Here is a 22204-nt window from a genome sequence, read left to right as displayed (position 1 = left end):
AACATGGAATCTAATTCCATTTTGCTACAAGCTTGAATCTGATAAGAGTTGTATGGTGTTAAATCAAGATCCACATGTAAAGATTATATTTCGACTTACGTTAGGCCTGAAAATCATCTGCATTCAGAGCTCAGAGAAGTGATTAAATTAGTAGGAAGAAGAAATAGAAAAATAATGCCATTCTCATCAAATAACTATAAAACTGTATCAGCATGGGGGAATACCTATTGAAAGTACAGTAGAACCCCTCTAATCCGACCTTGGATGGTCCGTCACTCTGGTTAGCCCAACCTTGCCCAGGCTTGTAAGCCTGTGCTGACTTTTCACTGACTGGACCTCTGTCGGGCCATTGTTGCAGTGTCTATCACTGTGCATATTGTTATACTGTAGGTTGTTGTGCAGTTTTATCCTTTGTTGGGATTGAAAAATGTCATTGTTTGCTTTATTCTGCGTTCTCTACAGCACTTATTACTGTAGATTCATTGTGTGTACAGTTGTCTATTTTTCAACATGTCTGGATTCAAATGTAAACACATAACTCTTTCACTAAATGGAAAATTAGCAGTGATACAAAGACTGAACGAAGGTGAATTGCTCCAAAAGATTGCAAAGGAACTGAATGTAGGTGTTATGACAATTAAGGACTGGAGGAAGAATCAGAAAGACATCGAATCCTATACAGTTACGATTGATGGTGAAAACACTCTGAAGAATTGAAAAACATTAAAAAAGCCTAAACTTGAACTGCTTGATAACACATTGTGGATGTGGTTTTCTCAAGAAAGAAGGAAAGAACTCCAATAGCCGGACCAATTCTCAAAGAAAAAGATAGTTTTGCAGAAAAAACTGGAAGCCAAAGGTAAATTTGCTGCCAGTGAAGGCTAGATTGATCATTTGAAAACTCGTCATGGTGTCCAATTTGTTTCTATTTCTGGTGAAAAACTATCTGCTATTGCTGCAGTTGCTAAGGGGTTTTCTGTTAAGCTTCAAGAAATTGTAGAAGAAAATTTAACTGTTACCCTGCCAAGTGTATTACATCAAGGAGACAGGGCTGAACTTCAAAATGTTGCCACAAAAACGCCTGCAGCTTCAAATGAATCTGTGGTAGGAACAAAACTTATAAAAGATAGAATAACAGTCATTCCTTGTAGCAACACAGATGGTACCCACAAGCTCCCCTTGTTCATCATTGGCAAATCTAAGAAGCCATGGGCATTCAAAAATATAAACTTATCTTCCTTGCCGGTTTATTACCGCAGTCAAAAATCTGCTTGGATGGACTGCAACCTTTTTAAATCCTGGTTTTTCAACGAGTTTGTGCCATCAGTCGAAAAAGACTTGAAGCAAAAAAATCTGCCTGTTCGTGGTCTACTGCTGTTGGATAACGCACCATTACATCCGTCTGAGGAAGATTTGCAGAAAGGGGACATAAAAGCTCTCTTTCTGCCTACTAATGTGACCTCACTCATCCAACCAATGGTTCAGGCCATTATTGAATGGTTAAAAAGGCGATGCCGCAGAAAGTATATCAGCTCAATCTTGGAAAAATCTGAAGGAGGTCATAACTTATTTGAGGCAATGAAATCCCTGAACATCAAAGATGCTATCTATACAATCGCTGCAGCATGGGATGAACTGAAACCTGGCTCACTGTGGAAATCTTGGCGTAAGCTTTGGCCACAAGTTATGACTGAAAATGAGCATACTGAAGATGAGCAAAAGATGCACTGGAAATTGTTAAAGATCTACAAACTCTGGAGCCGAACGTCCCTGCCAATGAAGCTGAAGAATGGATCAACGAATGTGACAAAGACTGTGACACTTTTGAAGAGGTCAATGACAACCAGATTGTTGCCGATATTAGCCAGAAAACTGTGAATGAGGACTCGGTTGGTGAAGACGAACCCCCCACCCGGATTTCACACAATGATGCAAAAAACGCTTTTGATGTTGCCCTTCAATACATCGAGCAGAATCCAACTTCAACTCCAATGGACGCTTTGTGGATAAAAAAATGGAGGGACACTGCAGCTAAATCTAGAATAACATCTGCTAAACAAAAATGTATCACTGACTTTTTTTCCAAGTTTTCGTTTTTAGTGTAAAAACAATGCATACAGTATAATCATTTCATAGTTTATACATACAGTAGTTTATTTCTTTGTAAAAAAATTCTTTTTTATATACAGTGCATAAACATTTTTTATTTACAGTATATATTGTTTGTATGTTATTAAGTACAGTACAGTACTGTAATTTATTTGTCGTTTTTCCTTTTAAAACCAATACATATTATAGTTTGTGTAGACTTTTTTAGTTAATATATTGTTTAACACTGTGTAAAAAACATCCTTTTTGTATTACTGTAGACGTCTTTTAGTTGTTTAATTTTTTGTACTAAATGTCTTTTTATATTTTTTGCAATAAATATTAGATTTTTCGGATAATCCGACCTTTTTTTCGTTCCGACCATGGTCCCTGTCCTGAAGGTAACAGATTAGAGGGATTCTACTGTAAATATATTTTTGGTGAGACTCTAAGTGCTAGAAAGAATTATAGGTACTACCAAACAGGAAAAGAAATTTAAATTTTCAACAATCAAGCAAATATGCTACATAGAATTACAGATCTGACAAAAAAGTAAACAAAAACTAAACTGCAACAACCAAACAAGCTCTATTAGTCTTAACAACACACAGTTGAAAATAACATGTATGTTTTAAAGTCGCTGACGTTTTTTCTAAATAAAAGTACAATATGTATATATACACTAGGCAGAACAGAGACCAGTTAACAAATTTCTTTCCCTTAGGAGCACATGCTTCCGAATTGGCCTGAACAGTTAAGCATGTGAGTATGGGGACAAATCACTCTCAGCACAACAGTTGTTCATCGATGTTGTCATGTATAACGCGTTCTGCAATTGTAATCTTGCTGCTCTGCACTAAACGGGCAATGATGAATATCTCTCAACTGCAATGAGTGTGTGTGTTATTGTCATTATTATTATAGAGCCCTTAAAAAGTTCAATCCTGTTTGTAAGTTAATGTTTCTCTTGATATGAACTCTTTTAAGAATAAAAGGTATGCAGTCAAATTTATGCTGCAACACATTCTGTACTAAATGTATAGATATAAAGGGAAAATATTATACCGTGTGCCGAAGAACAATCCATAACAGAATACCAAATATACTTACAAAGTATTACATCTAGCAAATGCTTGCACACCTCTGCTAAACATAAAATGTTTTTGTAATTCACAAAAATTATTGCCCCCTACCCTAGCCACTTAAGTTAATAAGGAAGATGACGACTTCTTAACAGAAACGACATTCCATCTGTGATTTCGTATCGACCAAATGGTTGGTCTAAAAGATGTGGCACATCAATGATGCAACATATAATTCGTAGTTAAGAGATAAAAACACATATTACAGTCATGAGATACAAAAGTGCACTGTAACAAATTGGTCCTAGAAATGTTAGTCTATCACAATATAACAACCCTTGTGATAGCAGAGAAGTATTTACTTGATAGTCACCAGAACAACAATAGCTGAATGAGGGCTACTGGACCATACTAAACAAAAATTGTACTTGAATTTTAACTTTTGGAATTATTAAAAATTCTAAGCTACTCATGGGGTGGGAGCAGGAATTAACAATGGACTAACAGACCAGACCGTATGGGGCCGATAAGTAAGAAGAGAGAGCTTAACATGAAGAAACAAACAAGAAAGAAATGAGCAGAAATGTAACCCTAGAGGAAACAAATAAGAATGAGCAATATAAATGAATGCAAATAATCAAGAACTGAATAAACTGAAGGATGGGAGGGACCTAGTGCACTTAGACCCAGTGGATGGAAACAGCACAGCCTATGATGATGAACTAGTGCATGTCACCTAAGTATGGAGATTCTGTTGTTGGGAAGGAGGAACTAGCTGATCCCTATGATGAAAAAGGCAACCGAGTTCCTGGTGCTATGTTCCACAAAATGTTAAGCAACATGATTCTAGATCTTCTTTAAACAGACACTCTGTCTGTGACCACATGTGCAGAGCCACACACTCTGGTAGTCACACTATCATAAGACACCTGTACCATACACACAAATCAACTGATTGATCACACATGTACTCTTACATATAACTCTACCATTCTCTTCATTCACATGTTGGACCTATCATTAAGTTGGAAAATGTAGTATTAGCTGCCTAATGTACGACAAGATTCACAATGCCATGCATAATTTATCACAATGGAAAGTGTCAAAGGCCTAAGAACAGATTTTTATTGAAAAGCACTTGATTTTAGATAGGATGTCTGTCGTACCCAATTTAACCATTGAGCAGGCGTGCCTATGTATAAAGTGTCCCAACCACGAATTATATTGTCTTCTATGGTTCCACTGTTGCTTTACAGTTGCAAGCCCATATCTGTCTCTTCATTACTGCTTCAGCTAACACACTGAAAAGTTGTGCTGTCATACATGCAAGTGAGCAGCAGTAATGTAAAATAACCTGTGAGCTAGTCAAGAAAAAATGTATGATGGGCAAGAAAATGATCCAGATTCTGAGCTAGTGGCACACACCCACAATGAGGCATTTGTCTACGAGACAATTAGCAATCAAATAATCTGTTGGCTGTGATTTAATGCAACTCCACTGTTTAATGCTTTGAATGTGTCTTTACTATGGGGTAACACTCGTACGTGGCAACAGACTGATAAGTTGAAAGTTTATTGTATTATTATGTAATTAATCAGTGATTTCACTCATGTAATGTAAGTTTATTTCATTAAACTGCAATTTTCTTTGTACATATTTACCTTGGTAACCTAAAGACAGTTATTCTTTGCATATGTACAAAGTATCCCCCCCCCCCCCCTCCTGATAATGTTATAAAAACCGGCGTGCCTGCTTGAGGGTTGAGGAAGTCAGTCTCTTGGTGCAGAAGCACAATTAATATTAAAAATCCCAGAATGGGATTATGCATATCTTCTTGCTTTTCAGTATAAATTCTTCCTTTCTGTGTAAGAGTTCATCTGGTATTTTTTGAATATAATAATCACAGTATCCATTATCTAATTTTTCTCAGATCTTTCTCCCCAAAAGTCCTAAAAGATCAGTCTACATACATGTTCATCTGGACAGGGTTGGAATATAAAATCACAATATCTAATCTTATGTGAAAAGCGTAACAGCTAATGGAAGAGTGCTATGAGTGTGAGAACACTCAAAGGAAAATGCATTAATTCAAAGAGATTTTCAAAACTCTGCAACTTGTAACTAATTGTGCAAAAAGTATGTGCATACTCTACCCAAATAATTTTTCAGTGTAATAAGAAGGAAATGCCCGTAATAGTCACTCACGGTATGTAATCTATCTGCTGTTGACCAGTGCTGGGTTGTGGGCAGGCGTCAATAGGCTCTTCACACAGGGTAGATGGTGTGCTGCACGTTTGAGTCGGCATACCCTCCTCTTTGCATCCCTCCTCATTTTGTTCTACCCTCTGGTTGCTAGCATCTGATGGTACTTCTAAGGTTTTTACAGTTGAATCGGCAGCATGAATATCCTCTTGATTTGTGGTACTCACTTCCCTGTAAAAATATAACAGTTTTCATTACTTATCTCAGTCATCACACTTGCATTTCTGATATATGTCAATGTCAACCTAAAATTTGTAGTAAAAAATTATTTAAGGTCTATACTATTTGACTGATATTGTTACCAATTGTAACTGCTAAGAATAAATGTGTCCTGAGAAAAGAGTCAGGTACTACTTATTGAGCAACCCTAATACTTTGTTTTTATTAAAAAATGTAGCATCAGTCTCCTGAAATTACATTGCATACAATAAAACCTCTTTCCCCAAATACTTAGCATAGTACATAGCATATATTTGTGAGTTTTGTTTAACAGATTTGGGAAAAGAGTTTTCTGCAATTGCAATAACAATGTTGCCATTGGAAATATAAGAATCGAACATAAATCATAGATGTTAAACTTTCTCACAGATTATACAGGGTGACTCTGTGATGATGTTACAAACTTTCAGGGATGATGGAAAAGACCCAGTCAAAAACTGTAGGTGAAAATTGTTCTGATACCTCTGACAGCGGGCTTCGTCTACTGCAAATTCTTTGCTTTCCTGAATTTTGGTAGGAGGTAGTATGGACCAAAACAAAAACAACAAATCTAGTAAGAGTGGGCCCCAAAGGGCTATGAGCATTTGTTCATCTTTCTAGGCTCTTAGCTGTTAAGGTATGCATTTTAGACCCCATTTTCACTGGACGTTTTTTCTTGTTTTGGCCTGTACTACCTCCTCCCAAAATGTGCAAAGCAGCAGAGAGCTTACAGTAGAAGATGTCCACAGTCACAGGTGTCAGAACAATTTTCTCTTATAACTTTCAACTGGGTTGTTTCCAGACAAGGGTCCTTTACTACAAATTCTAACATTTAACTTCGTCCATAGTCCCTAAATATTTGTAACACCATCTTGAAATCTCCCTGTATACAGTGTTTGTAACCTAAAAAGTTATGAATATATGCAGCATCGTGTGTTAAATAACAAGCTATGGGATGGATGTTTACGATGTAATGAATTTTTGGTACACTGGTGGCATGAACAAAAATTGAATCCTGCTTGATTCCAATTAACCTCCTGTAACAGTTATCACATTTCTAAATGACAGTATGAAAAAAGAAAAAGGCAATGAACTGTCATGTTATGTTTGTTTTCGATCATGGGCCATCAAACAGCACGTACATCTGCAAAAGTGGAACACCTCCCTTTGTTTGTTGAGACATTGCAGAGTTACTCTATCCAACTGTCCACACATTGTGTTGAGTAGTGAAGCTTCTGTGTTGCTCAGTTGAATATACATGATGGGCATGTGTAAAACCAAGGCATAGCATGAACTTAACTAGAAAACATTGAGAAAGAGAGGGATTTTTGAGGGGACACTTGAGCTATACTATATGACGAAAATGGTATTACTGGGAGTGGAGGAATCGTTGCAAGACAGACGACCTCAATAAATACACATTGTTTTCTACCCGTTGCCAAATTTAGCTAGGAAACAATACAGCTCCCACAGTAACACACCATTGTAGCAGCTATTGTGAATGCATTGTTGAGTACAGTGAACTTCAATAAGTATAAATTCTACCTTTCTGCGTAAGAGTTCATCTGGTATTTTTTGAATATAATAATCACAGTATCCATTATCTAATTTTTCTCAGATCTTTCTCCCCAAAAGTCCTAAAAGATCAGTCTACATACATGTTCATCTGGACAGGGTTGGAATATAAAATCACAATATCTAATCTTATGTGAAAAGCGTAACAGCTAATGGAAGAGTGCTATGAGTGTGAGAACACTCAAAGGAAAATGCATTAATTCAAAGAGATTTTCAAAACTCTGCAACTTGTAACTAATTGTGCAAAAAGTATGTGCATACTCTACCCAAATAATTTTTCAGTGTAATAAGAAGGAAATGCCTGTAATAGTCACTCACGGTATGTAATCTATCTGCTGTTGACCAGTGCTGGGTTGTGGGCAGGCGTCAATAGGCTCTTCACACAGGGTAGATGGTGTGCTGCACGTTTGAGTCGGCATACCCTCCTCTTTGCATCCCTCCTCATTTTGTTCTACCCTCTGGTTGCTAGCATCTGATGGTACTTCTAAGGTTTTTACAGTTGAATCGGCAGCATGAATATCCTCTTGATTTGTGGTACTCACTTCCCTGTAAAAATATAACAGTTTTCATTACTTATCTCAGTCATCACACTTGCATTTCTGATATATGTCAATGTCAACCTAAAATTTGTAGTAAAAAATTATTTAAGGTCTATACTATTTGACTGATATTGTTACCAATTGTAACTGCTAAGAATAAATGTGTCCTGAGAAAAGAGTCAGGTACTACTTATTGAGCAACCCTAATACTTTGTTTTTATTAAAAAATGTAGCATCAGTCTCCTGAAATTACATTGCATACAATAAAACCTCTTTCCCCAAATACTTAGCATAGTACATAGCATATATTTGTGAGTTTTGTTTAACAGATTTGGGAAAAGAGTTTTCTGCAATTGCAATAACAATGTTGCCATTGGAAATATAAGAATCGAACATAAATCATAGATGTTAAACTTTCTCACAGATTATACAGGGTGACTCTGTGATGATGTTACAAACTTTCAGGGATGATGAAAAAGACCCAGTCAAAAACTGTAGGTGAAAATTGTTCTGATACCTCTGACAGCGGGCTTCGTCTACTGCAAATTCTTTGCTTTCCTGAATTTTGGTAGGAGGTAGTATGGACCAAAACAAAAACAACAAATCTAGTAAGAGTGGGCCCCAAAGGGCTATGAGCATTTGTTTATCTTTCTTGGCTCTTAGCTGTTAAGGTATGCATTTTAGACCCCATTTTCACTGGACGTTTTTTCTTGTTTTGGCCTGTACTACCTCCTCCCAAAATGTGCAAAGCAGCAGAGAGCTTACAGTAGAAGATGTCCACTGTCACAGATGTCAGAACAATTTTCTCTTATAACTTTCAACTGGGTTGTTTCCAGACCAGGGTCCTTTACTACAAATTCTAACATTTACCTTCATCCATAGTCCCTAAATATTTGTAACACCATCTTGAAATCTCCCTGTATACAGTGTTTGTAACCTAAAAAGTTATGAATATATGCAGCATCGTGTGTTAAATAACAAGCTATGGGATGGATGTTTACGATGTAATGAATTTTTGGTACACTGGTGGCATGAACAAAAATTGAATCCTGCTTGATTCCAATTAACCTCCTGTAACAGTTATCACATTTCTAAATGACAGTATGAAAAAAGAAAAAGGCAATGAACTGTCACGTTATGTTTGTTTTCGACCATGGGCCATCAAACAGCACGTACATCTGCAAAAGTGGAACACCTCCCTTTGTTTGTTGAGACATTGCAGAGTTACTCTATCCAACTGTCCACACATTGTGTTGAGTAGTGAAGCTTCTGTGTTGCTCAGTTGAATATACATGATGGGCATGTGTAAAACCAAGGCATAGCATGAACTTAACTAGAAAACATTGAGAAAGAGAGGGATTTTTGAGGGGACACTTGTGCTATACTATATGACGAAAATGGTATTACTGGGAGTGGAGGAATCGTTGCAAGACAGACGACCTCAGTAAATACACATTGTTTTCTACCCGTTGCCAAATTTAGCTAGGAAACAATACAGCTCCCTCAGTAACACACCATTGTAGCAGCTATTGTGAATGCATTGTTGAGTACAGTGAACTTCGATAAGGTAGGGCTCGTCAACCCCCCCTCCCACCCCGACCCCCAATAAAAAAATCACTGTCGTTATGCTTCCAGCATCCCATGCAAAAAAATATCAAGTTATATTGTGTGTATAGTAGACATTTATCATGAAGATAGGCTGCAGCTACAGGTGATTGATCATGTCCTTACGCCTCCAGAAAAAAAAAAAAATGTGAATATAGAAGAGATTTCTCTTGTCTGAGCACTTAGTGATGGTATACAGGATAACTAACAGTATCAAAAGTGGAGTCAGCACGTAGAGACTGGCTACTGTTCTCGGTAGAATGTTACTGCCAGTACTAAATATTTTTAATCGGTGCATGAAATCATTTTATTTGTCAATGGAAATGATATTTTACAAATTATTTTATGTAATATGCAATGAAAAATTTACTGAAGATGTAACGATAGACATGTCAGCAGATATGTCCAGCAAGTTTGAGTTTCTTTTTCTTATTTTGTTAATTAATAGCTCAAAAACATATATAGCAAAATTTCTGAAAAAAGTGAGATGTGTGTACACAAGGCTTGATTGGAAGCTGGTGTACTCACGTGTGGTGCTCTGGCTTATCAGGTGTGTCCCGTTGTGTGCAGAGCACAGAGGAGTCCTTGTTGTGGTGCTGCACTGTTCTGGGAGATGTCGTAGCTGACCACTGCTGCTGTGGTGAGTTGCGATTCTCTCGTGAACGGCAGTGGCGCTCTCGTGAACGGCGGTGGCGGCCTCGTATCTGCACCTCTCCGGGTGTCGGCCACTCTTCAGGAGACAGTTGCAATGTGCCATGCCGCTGGTCTTTCTGTGGCTGGAGCACAACGTGGGGTACTTTTGTGGTTTGTAATGGTGGCGGTCTTGAATGCGGAATGTCTACCTGCGGGGAGGTTTCAGACATCGCCGGTGGTGCCTGCAATGGCACTACTGGGTTGAACTGACCCTCGCCACCAGATGTATCTGGGCTCACAGGTGCTGCTACTTGCCGCCCCTCCAGTGCATCAGATGTTCTCCTGTTGACATTATAAGGCATTACTTAAGGTGTTCTCATTACGACATGAAAATGTCATTGAAATTAAGGTAGACATTATAAATGTTCGTAGCCCAAACCACAGAGTAGTGATATACCAGATGTCTCTCCTTAAGAGTCATCACGCACATCTTCTCTGATGTTTTGGCAGATATTTGCAATTTCTTTTTTGCCTTGTGTTGTGGAGTCAGCCCAAAAAAAATACTGCTCATCACATCTTTGATTGCAACACTCAATGTCCACAGAAGACAGTAGTCTGTTTGTGTTACAATTGAAATGAAGTTGAAAGCAGAATTTCACACAACCATTGGATGGAGAAGTCAACAATTAGTTTAGTGTGATGTTCATTTTTTTCAGTATTTATTAACAGTGACAGTAAAATAGGAAGAATAACCAGTACACAAGCAGTGAATCACATCCAGCTCTGCCCTGCTAACACCATGCAGCAGTACTACTCCCTCATTGCCAGGGTACTGTTTTACTGTCCCTATTAACAAACATGATAAAATAAACATTGCACTAGGCTAGTTTGGGACCATTCTATTGAAGAGCCACATTAAGTCCTTTAAAAATCATTTTGTTTGTAATGTAAAACACAATGGCGAATAGTATCTGCTTGGGATGACTGCATCTACCCATTACAAAACTGGAATTACACATATCTGCCAAAACACAAGAGAGGATGTGACTGACAAGTCTTAGGAGAGGCACCCCTTATACAGGATGAACACAATGTGCTGTGCATGCTGTCAAAATCAAACCTAATGATGTGAAATGTCATCAAAACATTGTCTTTTTTGCTGATAAAACATGCCAAATACAAGTGTAACACCTAAAAATGACAATAGTTAAAGAAACGAGTTCTTCACCATGTTACAAACAAGGGAAACGAGACAAGTTTGATAGAATAGGGATAATGTATGTAACTGCGTGGTCATACATTCCTAAGTCAGCAGCTACATAAATGTGATAGTATGGGGGATATGGGGGTGTGCTGCCTGTCTGTCTCTTGATGAAGGTACAGTAGAGCGTCGATTATCCGAACGTCGGTCAACTGAACGACCGCTTAACCGAACTGTGTACTAGCTCGCACCTGTTACTCTCCTACCCTACCGTCCATCATCCCCCTCACTCCCAAACCAAGTTACCCACAGTAGTCGCCGCACTGGGCCTCCGCTGGCTGAACATTGCTTCTAATGGGGCCTTCACAAGGCGCTGCTGACCGGCCAAGCCGCCAGTCGCTGTGTTTCAACAATCAGCACACTTCTGTCGGCTTGGCACTGGCAGTAGAAGTAGCGGCAGTATCAAAGCTGTTCACAGCAATAGCTGTGCCAGCCTAGAGTTGAGGCGTGATGCTCCACGCAGTGTGAAGGATTGCACGCCCCCAAGAAGAGGTTCTCACGGTGCAGACAGTCACATGACCACTTATGTGCTGCTGCGTGAAGAAGTGAAATTGATGATACAAAATGCTTAAACGAAAACGTGTTGTCCTTTCTATGAGGGACAAGTACGAGATTATTATAAGGTTAGAAGAAGGTGAATCTGCAACCACTTTATCCAATGAGTACAAGGTGGGGAAGTCGACAATTACGGATATAAAAAAATAAAAGACGAGCATAGCAAATTTTATAGCTATGCCTGATTCTACTGATGGATCAACAAGCCTTAAAACTCGCCACTAACACAGATCTAGATGATGCTGTTTACAAGTGGTTTACACAAAAGAGATCGGAAGGAGAACCTATCTCAGGTCCCATAATGTGTGAGAAGGCAATGCAGTTTAACGAAAAACTTGGAGGGCCTTCGAACTTTAAAGTGAGCACAGGCTGGTTAAAACGCTTCAAGTCAAGACATGGCACTCGTGTGCTTACAATACAGGGAGAAAAACTGTCGGCTGATTCTTCAGCAGCTGATTTTTTCAAAGTCAGGACACCAAATCATGCAGGACAGCGAGATTGTAAACGTCATCACTGATAAAGATGACGCTGCCAGCATCTCATCAATCAGTGCTCCAGAAAGTGAAGATGAAAGTATACCAACAGCTTCTGAGGCCTTCACTTGTTTAGATACTGCCTTGCAATGGTTTGAAGCCCAAGATGAAAATGACCAGTTTCAGATATCTATAATGAAAAAAGTACGTGACTTAGCTGCTCGTAAGCGTGTAGGCTTGCTTAGACAGACCAAAATAATGGACTTTTTTAAACGTTAATTTTGTATACTGTGTGTATCGTTCATGCAAAATGTGATTGTAATATGTACATATTTTTGTTTAATAAACTGTGCCACATACTATATATTCCTACTGAAGTTGCCTTTGTATGTTACTTTGTAATACTAAAAGAGATGCCTGTTTTTATGAATAAATTTACTGTACAGTACTTCTTTTTGGCAAATAAACATGTACAGTTCAATTATCCGAACAAACCAGTTTTCCGAACACCCATGTCCCCCAATTACTTCGGATAATCGACGCTCTACTGTATTCACATACAACAGCCTCAGTCATTTCCTGTGGATTACATAGTTCTCCAAGAAATTATATTTATTTTAAAGTACTCCTGGCAGAAAACAGTACTAGTAGTATCTTTGATGTGCACAGTACTAGTAGTACCTTTGATATGCAAAATAATGTGTGTTATTAATATTCTGGTTTCATTACATATCAACAGAGAATACACAGAAGAGAATAATATCATCCAAAAAATTAATCATTGATCTGCTGTTTTTCCAAATTTGAGGATGTGTGATATTTTCACATTGGCATTCTAATAAGTCATTTTGCAATGCTATCCCAGCATGATATTAAAAGAGAGACTCAGCAATGAGATAAAGTATAGCACCAAACCTAAAAAATAGCAGTGACTATCTATTCTTTCCTCTTAAAAAAAAGAAGAAGAAAAAAATAATATTGAGATGTGACATTTGTCACACACAAGCGAATCTCTCTTCCTTTCTTGAAGCAAAGTTCATTCCAGGTATTGAATGGAAATTGTTAAAATGTTTATGGATTGTGTGTACCAAGCCCACAACACTACTGAATGGAATATGGCTATACTTGCATTGCAACTACACTCAGAATCTTCTGGGTAAACCTTATGTCATACCGTAGCCATCTGACTCTTGGGGTAATATTTGTGCTGGTGACAAATATTCTGTTTTCATGCATCTGAATGCTCACTCCATGGATATTCCTCTTTCATAACCTAATATATCCTGGAACTATAATGAGAAGAGTTGTCACAATCTCTTGAAGCTGATCTCAATCATGTCAGTTGTCCCAAACATTGGCTTCTGGTGTAAGTGTTTTTGGAGGAGGAGGGGGGAGGGTGGGGGGTGGGAGGAGAAAGCCAGCTTGTTTCATTTACAGCTTTACTAATCATTCTGATTACAGCCTAAAAGTGTGAAGGAATCACATTTCCTTCATAAGTGATCTTGTCCAAGAGATATTTTCTTTTAGAAAAGGGTACATTGCTACTCACCATATAGTGGAGATGGTGAGCTGCAGGTGTACACAACAAAAAGACTGCTGACACACATTCACACAAACTCAACTGACACCCACATGACCACATGTGATATTTTCTTTCAGAAGAGGGTACATCGCTACTCCCAATATAGTGGAGATGGTGAGTTGCAGGTCCACACAACAAAAAGACTGCTGACACACATTCATGCAAACTCAACTGACACACACATGACCACATATCAGTGCCTCACAAAAGAACACAGCCCCTCCATGTCCTCCACAGTGATCCCTCTTGCTGTTCATACCACTTATATGGGCAAACCCTAGCAGGCCTGGTAACAATACTAAACAAGAACATTAATGCATTCTGATTGCCATTCTACCTGGCACAGAATTGCAACTCTAATCATTTGGATACCCATCAATAGTGTGTGCTTGTATGAAGTTAAACAGTCATCTGACCATGTATGTTGGGTACTTCACTCTTTTTAATAGGGAGTGTAAATTAAATATTAACTGCCAAGAGCTTCGACTTAACAACTTCGCTTAAAAAAACAAATATCATGGCTACAATGATCAAGGCCTAGGCCCAAGTAAACTTATAATAAATAAAAAACCAGAAAATAGAGTGTGAATGAATTCGTCTTCTTTGTGAATAGCATCTCCTTATGCTCAGATACATTAATGAGCCCACATATAGACCACTGAATAAAAAACCAAGGCAAGAAACCCTAACAAAGTTCCACAAAACAATGTCAATACCATTTTCACTTTATAGCACTGAGACTTGGAAAGTAACACTGGAAATGAACGAACAATACAAACAATGGAAATGAGAACAATCAGTATTTGACAAAATAATTTAATTGGATGGATAAAACATCTACTCACCAAGCGGCAGCAGAACACACACACAAGAGAAAGTTGTGATTAGGCAAGTCTTCGGAGCCAGTGGCTCCTTCCTCAGGCAGAAGGGTTGAAGAGGAAGGAAGAGGGGTGAAGGAAAATGACTGGAGAGGTCTAGGAAAAAGGGCAGATTTTGGCAAAGTCACCCAGAACCCTGGGTCAGGGGAGACTTACTGGATGGGATGACAAGGAAAGACCCTTTTCCTAGACCTCTTCCCCTTCAACCCTTCTGCCTGAAGGCCACTGGCTCCGAATGCTTGCCTAACTATGAACTTTCTTTTGTGTGTGTGTGTGTGTGTGTGTGTGTGTGTGTGTGTGTGTCTGTGCGTGTGTGTTATGCTCCTACTTGCTGAGAAGATTTTTTTTCTATCCAATTGAATTAAACTGCAGAAATGAGGTTTCTAAGAAGGTATGATATGATAAGGGATGCCATAAGCACACAAGAACTAGGAAAAGCATAAATGAACACATCAAGCAGTATAGAAATAAGGAGAGGTCATATCACAAGAATGGAGGAAAATAGAATGCCCAAAATAAAAATGGACTATCAACCAGTACGGAAAAGATCACTATGTAGACTGAAAAACTGGGGATGGGGGAACAAACAGAAACTAAACACAGGCACTGAAACAGTACATTGGATAAAAATCACTGAGGGTTTGAAAGATCAAATTAAATTCAGTTTTGCCCCATTAACTTTTACACTTTAGATGTATGGTAGGTGTTACCTCGAATGACAAAAGAAAGTATTACTGGTAGTCCAGAGGCTATCTATCTTCCAAAACCAGTGATAAAAAAATCTTACGTTTTGACCTACTTTCAGTTTTGTCAATTTCATTGTCTCGCTCAGATTTTGAGATTGATCTTTGCAGTGAGTTCACAACTTTCATGAGAATGCACAGCCATAGGGACACCTACACTGAGTAATATAAACATGACATGAAACTGCAGCTTTCAAGAACTTTCACTCATGTATTTATATGTCTACTAAACATCTTGTATACTATGATGAAAAAGTACAGATACAGATGAAACCATAAAAACAGTGATATACGTATCCTATTATATTTTTTAAAATTGGACAACACCATTGTCATGTCTGAATAAAATTTAAGATAGTTTAAGCTTTTCACTAACATTACGTCACAACCTAAAACATTCGAACACAAATTTGTTGTTCATGAACATCACTAAATAAAGATTGTACTTGATGTATGTGCGAAATATGTTACATTTTTGTCACATAACAATAGCCAGGAAAGGGATCACTCTCATATAAACTACATGGGAAATGTAAATAGATAAAACTTAAATGTAGGGTCTATTTTAACCAGACTTGACAAGTTTTATCTTATTTTGTACTAAATGTTTTACATGGGAAATAATGAATGCACAAATTATTCAGTCACCAAAATCAATTCATGAAATGGGTTAAAAATCCCATGTGCAAGGCAAACTGCCATGCATGCTATTTCTCAATGACAAAACTATCTCCACATGGATAAAGGAAAGATATAAAGAAGCATTACAAATTTTTGCAGCTTACATCAGAATGATGCACCTGTGAAGCATGTATTGTTGCAAATTGTAAAGATGTTAGGGCTTCTGTTCCTTAGCGTGGAAAAACTTTATAATGGTATCATACTTCAGGAGACATGCGTGGTTCACAGCACAAGAAACAATCATTAACCTGTCAGAGATTCCTCTCTTGTTGTGCAATTACTGAACAATCCTACACACTTGCCATTATTTAATGCATCTTAATACGACCAGCAATGTCACATATTTGAGACGAAGGAGAGCTCAAAGCGACATGACGTGTACTCACCGTGGCTGTGTATTCTGCTGCACCTGCTCACAATTGCTCTGCTGCTGCTGACGTGGCTTCGGGTGATCCATCAGAAATATCTGCAACAAAATGTACAAAATTAGCTCCTTGCAAAAACTAGGACACTTTAGGAAATAATTTTCAAGTATGCTAACATTAATATTAAAAATTTCTTGCTATACTGCTCAACACAACAATACTGATACCTGTAAGTATCATGACAGCTGTGTACAGACCAAAAGACTTTTCCCAAGGTGTCAGGATTCACAAAACAATGGATTAGTAAAGCAAATAAGAAGTATGGTCATCATGCCACAGGGAACAGTTCTGGGATACGTGTGCAAGAGCTGCAGCCCGAACACTGAATTCTAATCGTGAAGCAATTGCTGAGAATTGCACAAATTCTGACGAAATTGGAAATCTGTACAGAAATTCAGGAAGACTTGGACATAATTTCTGCCTAGGCTCACTGAATGGCAGCTGCCTTTAAATGTGAATGAACGCAAAATAATGTCTATACACAAGAGAAAGAGCCAGGTACTATCCAATTACAAATTTAGCGGTAAATATTTTGAACAGGTCACATTGTATAATGTCAACAACAGGTATGAAATCAGACACGTCCTTAAAAACAGTACTAGGGAGGGTGAATGGAGGACTTCTGGTTTTGTTGGCAGGGTTCTGGGGAAGTGCAGTGCATCTCTTAATGAAATGACATACAAAATGCTAGAGTGAACAATTCCAGATTATGATCCAGTGATGGCAGTCACTGTCAAACTTGCACTGAAGAATTCACAGCACGTTGCAAGGATCGTAAAAGGATGGAATAGCACATTTGAAAATGTGACAAATGATGGGATAGTTCATTTAAAAATCTAACAGATATACCCAGGGAACTTAAATGGGAATTTTTGGAACATAAAAACCCTGTTGTGTGAATTTGAAAATAACTGTGCAACCATTATGCTGTCACCAACATATATCACGGGTGTGGATCCAGAGAAAAGATAAAGGTGGTTAGAGTACCTATAAGGATACATAGCTAAGCATTTTTCCTTGTACAATATGTGAATGGGACAGACTCATGATAATATTGTTGCAACACACAGTACAGATAGACAACACAGTCATATGCTTTCCACAAGTACAAAAAAGGATAAAAAACAAACGAAATCTGCCTGACATGGCGTCTAGACGTTGCGTCTAGAGAAGAAGAACTTGGAATACATCAACCAGATGATGGACGATACCACCTGCACCACCTACAAAGAAGCGTGGCAAACCACTGCCAGCCCTACTGATGGTTGAAGACGTAAGTAAGAAGAGCAATTAGTTTGTATGAAATTACACGGCTGAATTTTTTTGTAGACAGCTGAAGAAATTCAGCATTCTCCTCTCGAACCCCGCTCTCAATGGCGTCAAAATGGGCGGCGGCACTAGGCCAAACGAGTGGAACTACGGTTCATAAAATTTCTAAGGGTTTTCTCGGAGCCGGACGCTTTGGACGAGCGGTTCTAGGCGCTTCTGTGTCCGAGCGGTTCTAGGCGATTCAGTCCGGAACTGCGCTGCTACGGTCGCAGTTTCGAATCCTGCCTCGGGCATGGATGTGTGTGATGTCAAAAAAAAAAAAAGAGTATGTGACATCTTATGCGACTTAACTGCTAAGGTCATCAGTCCCTAAGCCTACACACTACTTAACCTAAATTATCCTAAGGGCAAACGCACACATCCTTGCCCCGGGGAGGACTCGAACCTCCGCCGGGACCAGCCGCACAGTCCATGACTGCAGCGCATCAGACCGCTAGGCTAGTCCCGCGCGGCCAACCTCTTTAGTAGATCTGATGCATAGTGTACGTGTTCTTGGAATAAAACGCAGTCTTTTGTTCTAATGCCCCACAACATTATCTATGTGATCGCTACAATTCTAGTAGCTTGTAATTTTAATCCCTGACTATTTGGCTGAGTAGACAGCCTTTACACTTGTGCGATGTGTCGTATAACCCAAATTTAACAGATTCGTTTTAGTGCTCATGTGGATGACCTCAAACTTTTCGCACTATACATATAACTCGTGTGTGATGTCCTTAGGTTAGTTAGGTTTAAGTAGTTCTAAGTTCTAGGGGACTGATGACCTCACATGTTAAGTCCCACAGTGCTCAGAGCCATTTTCTCGGAGAGCGACCTCGTCCATACCGTTATCTCATTTCATCCAAACCAAGGACGCACTTTTCTTTTTAACTCAACACTCACGATTGCTTGGTTATTCGTTAACAAGATATTGCGAGAAATGTAAAAGGCGTCTGACGATGCACGGAGTCTTAACAGTCAGCTTCTTACTGACTCATGACCACCGTGAGCTATTTAGCAGCAGACTCAAAGGTCAAATAAAGAAATGAGTTTCTAAAATACAAATGCATTTTATAGTTCTTTGTATATATACTATTCCACACTGTTCGTGGTTGCAGTATGTCGCTTTTAATATTGGAATACTGACTTTGGCATGTGCACGAAATATTTGCCATTTGTCCTTAAAAAATAAATAAATCTCACCAATTCGTTAAATCAGACAGTGCTATAAAAATTTCATACGACGGTATCTTAAATACTGTGACAGAGGTTTTCTACAACGGTGAAAACTGGCTGCTTTACAATTCACTTTCCCCTCCCGTGTATAAGATTCATATCAAGACTGCACAAATCAGATTCTCACCCTTACTCACAACTGTTATTCACGGTTTCAACAATTCCTGCTGTACAAAAAAATGGTTCAAATGGCTCTGAGCACTATGGGACTTAACTTCTGAGGTCATCAGTCCCCTAGAACTTAGAACTACTTAAACCTAACTAACCTAAGGACAGCACACACATCCACGCCCGAGGCAGGATTCGAACCTGCGGCCGTAGCGGTCGCGCGGTTCCAGACTGTAGCGCCTAGAACCGCTCAGCCACTCCGGCCGGCCCTGCTTTACATACATGTCCTATTCATTCCCTCAAACGTTATATCACATCAAAATAATAATAAACAAAATAAAAAAATTAATACTTTTGAAAGCCGAGACTACTTCGTAATTTATACTTTTAAAACATCGTTTCATTAACTTTGTGGCGACAACTTACTCAGTTTAAGACATCCTCTGATGTAATTACAAAAACAAATTAGCGTCTGAATGTTGACTGTAATGCGAAGTTATGAATTTCAGTTAGTTTTAGTAATTTTCACTATTTCTGAAACTACGTCAAATATAAAATCCGTACAATATTTAAGTATAATTACTCTAAAAGGCTCTACAAAATTTCACATTAACAGGTATTTGGCAACGGTCTGCATTAATTCCCATGCACGAGTGCAGATTAGACGATCTGCTGTGTGTACATGTAATTTTAGGGCAGCATCATTCAGCCAGCAGGGAACGACAGGTGTCACTGTCCAGAGCGTGAGAAAGCGTTTGACACGGCAGCAACAGCCACTGACAATCCTACATTTCTCAAGCGTCAATCCACAACGCTACGCCACACGCTCTTTCAAAATTGAAACCAGCATCCCTGTTCATTAGGTTTTCAATCTTTATATTGATAGGCTCCTTAATTACGTTGTGCCATAAACTTGGCGTTTGCACCCCTAGACAGGCCTCACCGTATTTCGTTTCAGAATTATACCAGCGGCAGTGTTCGGCGACAGTTGAGTCGGAAAACCTAAGCAAACTCACACCCACCGAAGCTGGAAAGCGCTAAGAGAGGGCTCGTTTCACGGAATATTAGTACGGATGTCAAAAAAACAAAAAAAAGCATCACAGATCGTAATGGACGCCTAACTTATCTATGAACAGCGATGAGAAATGGTTGTAGTCTTGGCAGCACAACTCGCAACATACGGAGACAGCTGAGTCCGTTGTCTAAATATCGAGCGCAAACTGGAAAAAACAACTCGGCTTATCGCTAAGCAGCACACCATTAATCAGTGAGGTTACGGTACCTGGGAATTTGGTTATGGTTAATCCTTAACAAAAAATGGTTCAAATGGATCTAAGCACTCTGGGACCTAAAAGGGCCAACAATTTGCAGCAACTTTGGAGGGAGAGTAGCAAGTCTTCAACTTTAGAAATAGCACAGAAACTTATATGGATGACAGCGGAAACCAATGTGATTAGGTGCGCGAAGATCCATCAGGATATGAGTACAGTGTAAAAGCCACTATTATCTCAAACTTAAGACTGGTGCTGATACAGTAAGAGACATACTGACTCACTGCAGACACCAGTCCAGGTCGCTCCTTACTGTTACATGTGTATCGCGGCAGATATTTTGACAGACAAGCCCAGAAAGTTATCATTCACAGCCGCTAATTCCCTACGTACAACCAGCGCATTGTACAATCGGCAAAACGCGTGATTCTCGGCTGGATTAAAAGAACGACAAGTCCGCTGAAAGTTTATGTAAATCGTTATCGATATACGTTAAACACTAACACTCTAAGCCCCCACATTATATCCACTGAGTAGACACTGCAAATTCGGAAAGATGTATTCAGCTCTTTTTAGGTGCGGCACAAAAACGATTTAGTCGAAACAGGTACAAATTTCTGTCAAAAGATGCTGAAAGCTGGTGGTGTCATATTGAAACAGCACGGACACGACTACGACATCAATCTGAGCGACAGAATTCGCAGGCTTTTCAAGGAAACATGAAATGCAATGTAAAAACAAACACAAAATCTACCTCAATTTCCATTTCACTAGGAAAAAATAAATATAAAAATTGAAACAGCCCACTCGAGCCAACGGAAAAGGTCATGCACTGAATAGGATTATATGGTAAAGGTAGGAAACCTGATCATTACTTAACAGGCAATCCCACTTCACATGAACTAACCAAGCCACACTTCAGTTTCAGTGCTCGCGACATTGCTTCATACACTGACACAAGCCACTGTTTATGAGAAACACTCCTTGGCGGACAAAAGCAAACAGTATGTCCAGAGTTATATAAAATAGCCTCTTCTATAGGGACCGGAATAATTAAATCAAATAGACACAGAAATTTCGCTGAGTTTAACATTTACACATGCTGACAGGGGCTACGATCGTTTAGTGACTTCCCGTGAATTGTTTATAACTTTTTCAAGTAGCTTTACCGTAGACAACTTCCATTTCATTCCCCGAGACTATTGTGGAAAGTTGCAGGAAACTGTCTGATCTTGTGGGATAGGATTGAAATATTCGTACTTCAACCGCCCATCTGAAACACCAGACACGTCAATCAGATGCTGGACGAGATTGTTTGCTAAAGATAGGAAAAGTTATCTTCAAATTTTATGTAACTAACCAAGTCAAATTTTTAACTTTAGTGCTTTATACGTCGAACTAACACTATGAATGAGAAAAAGGACTTTGCGGACATGACCAAATTGGTGCGCTAACGAAGCGACAATAGCCTCCCACAGTGGACCAGAAATAAATAAGTGTAGAAATGTCGCTGATTCATATTTATTTTGTCCCGCGCCTATCTCATTGATGTCAAACATTAAAATTTCGACAATTAAATTGTACTTTTGCATACAGCCGTTCGTAAACAAAAATACTTCAGTTTCTACTGTTTTTGTCATACTTGCGTTCAAACAAACACTTCTGGTAAGTAGATTCGAAAGAACATATTTTCCTGAACT

The 22204-nt window shown here is 38.8% G+C and overlaps 1 protein-coding gene across 1 annotated transcript in view; it reads right to left on the bottom strand.

Moving 5' to 3' along the window:
• Nucleotides 1-21444, bottom strand: part of LOC126235436 (bromodomain-containing protein 4-like) — an 89928-nt gene extending 68484 nt beyond the window's left edge. The window contains exons 1-5 of the mRNA XM_049944160.1: nt 21412-21444; nt 16543-16622; nt 9879-10325; nt 7525-7752; nt 5377-5604 (exon numbers count right to left, since the gene is read on the bottom strand). Coding sequence (XP_049800117.1) covers nt 5377-5604; nt 7525-7752; nt 9879-10325; nt 16543-16622; nt 21412-21444 — 1016 coding nt within the window. The remainder of the gene's footprint in view (nt 1-5376; nt 5605-7524; nt 7753-9878; nt 10326-16542; nt 16623-21411) is intronic.
• Nucleotides 21445-22204: the final 760 nt, after the last annotated feature.

The sequence above is a fragment of the Schistocerca nitens genome, chromosome 2 (assembly GCF_023898315.1).
Source record: "Schistocerca nitens isolate TAMUIC-IGC-003100 chromosome 2, iqSchNite1.1, whole genome shotgun sequence".
Taxonomy (NCBI): domain Eukaryota; kingdom Metazoa; phylum Arthropoda; class Insecta; order Orthoptera; family Acrididae; genus Schistocerca; species Schistocerca nitens.
Note: the sequence above shows the minus strand (reverse complement) of the source record. Positions and strands in the feature narration are given on the sequence as shown.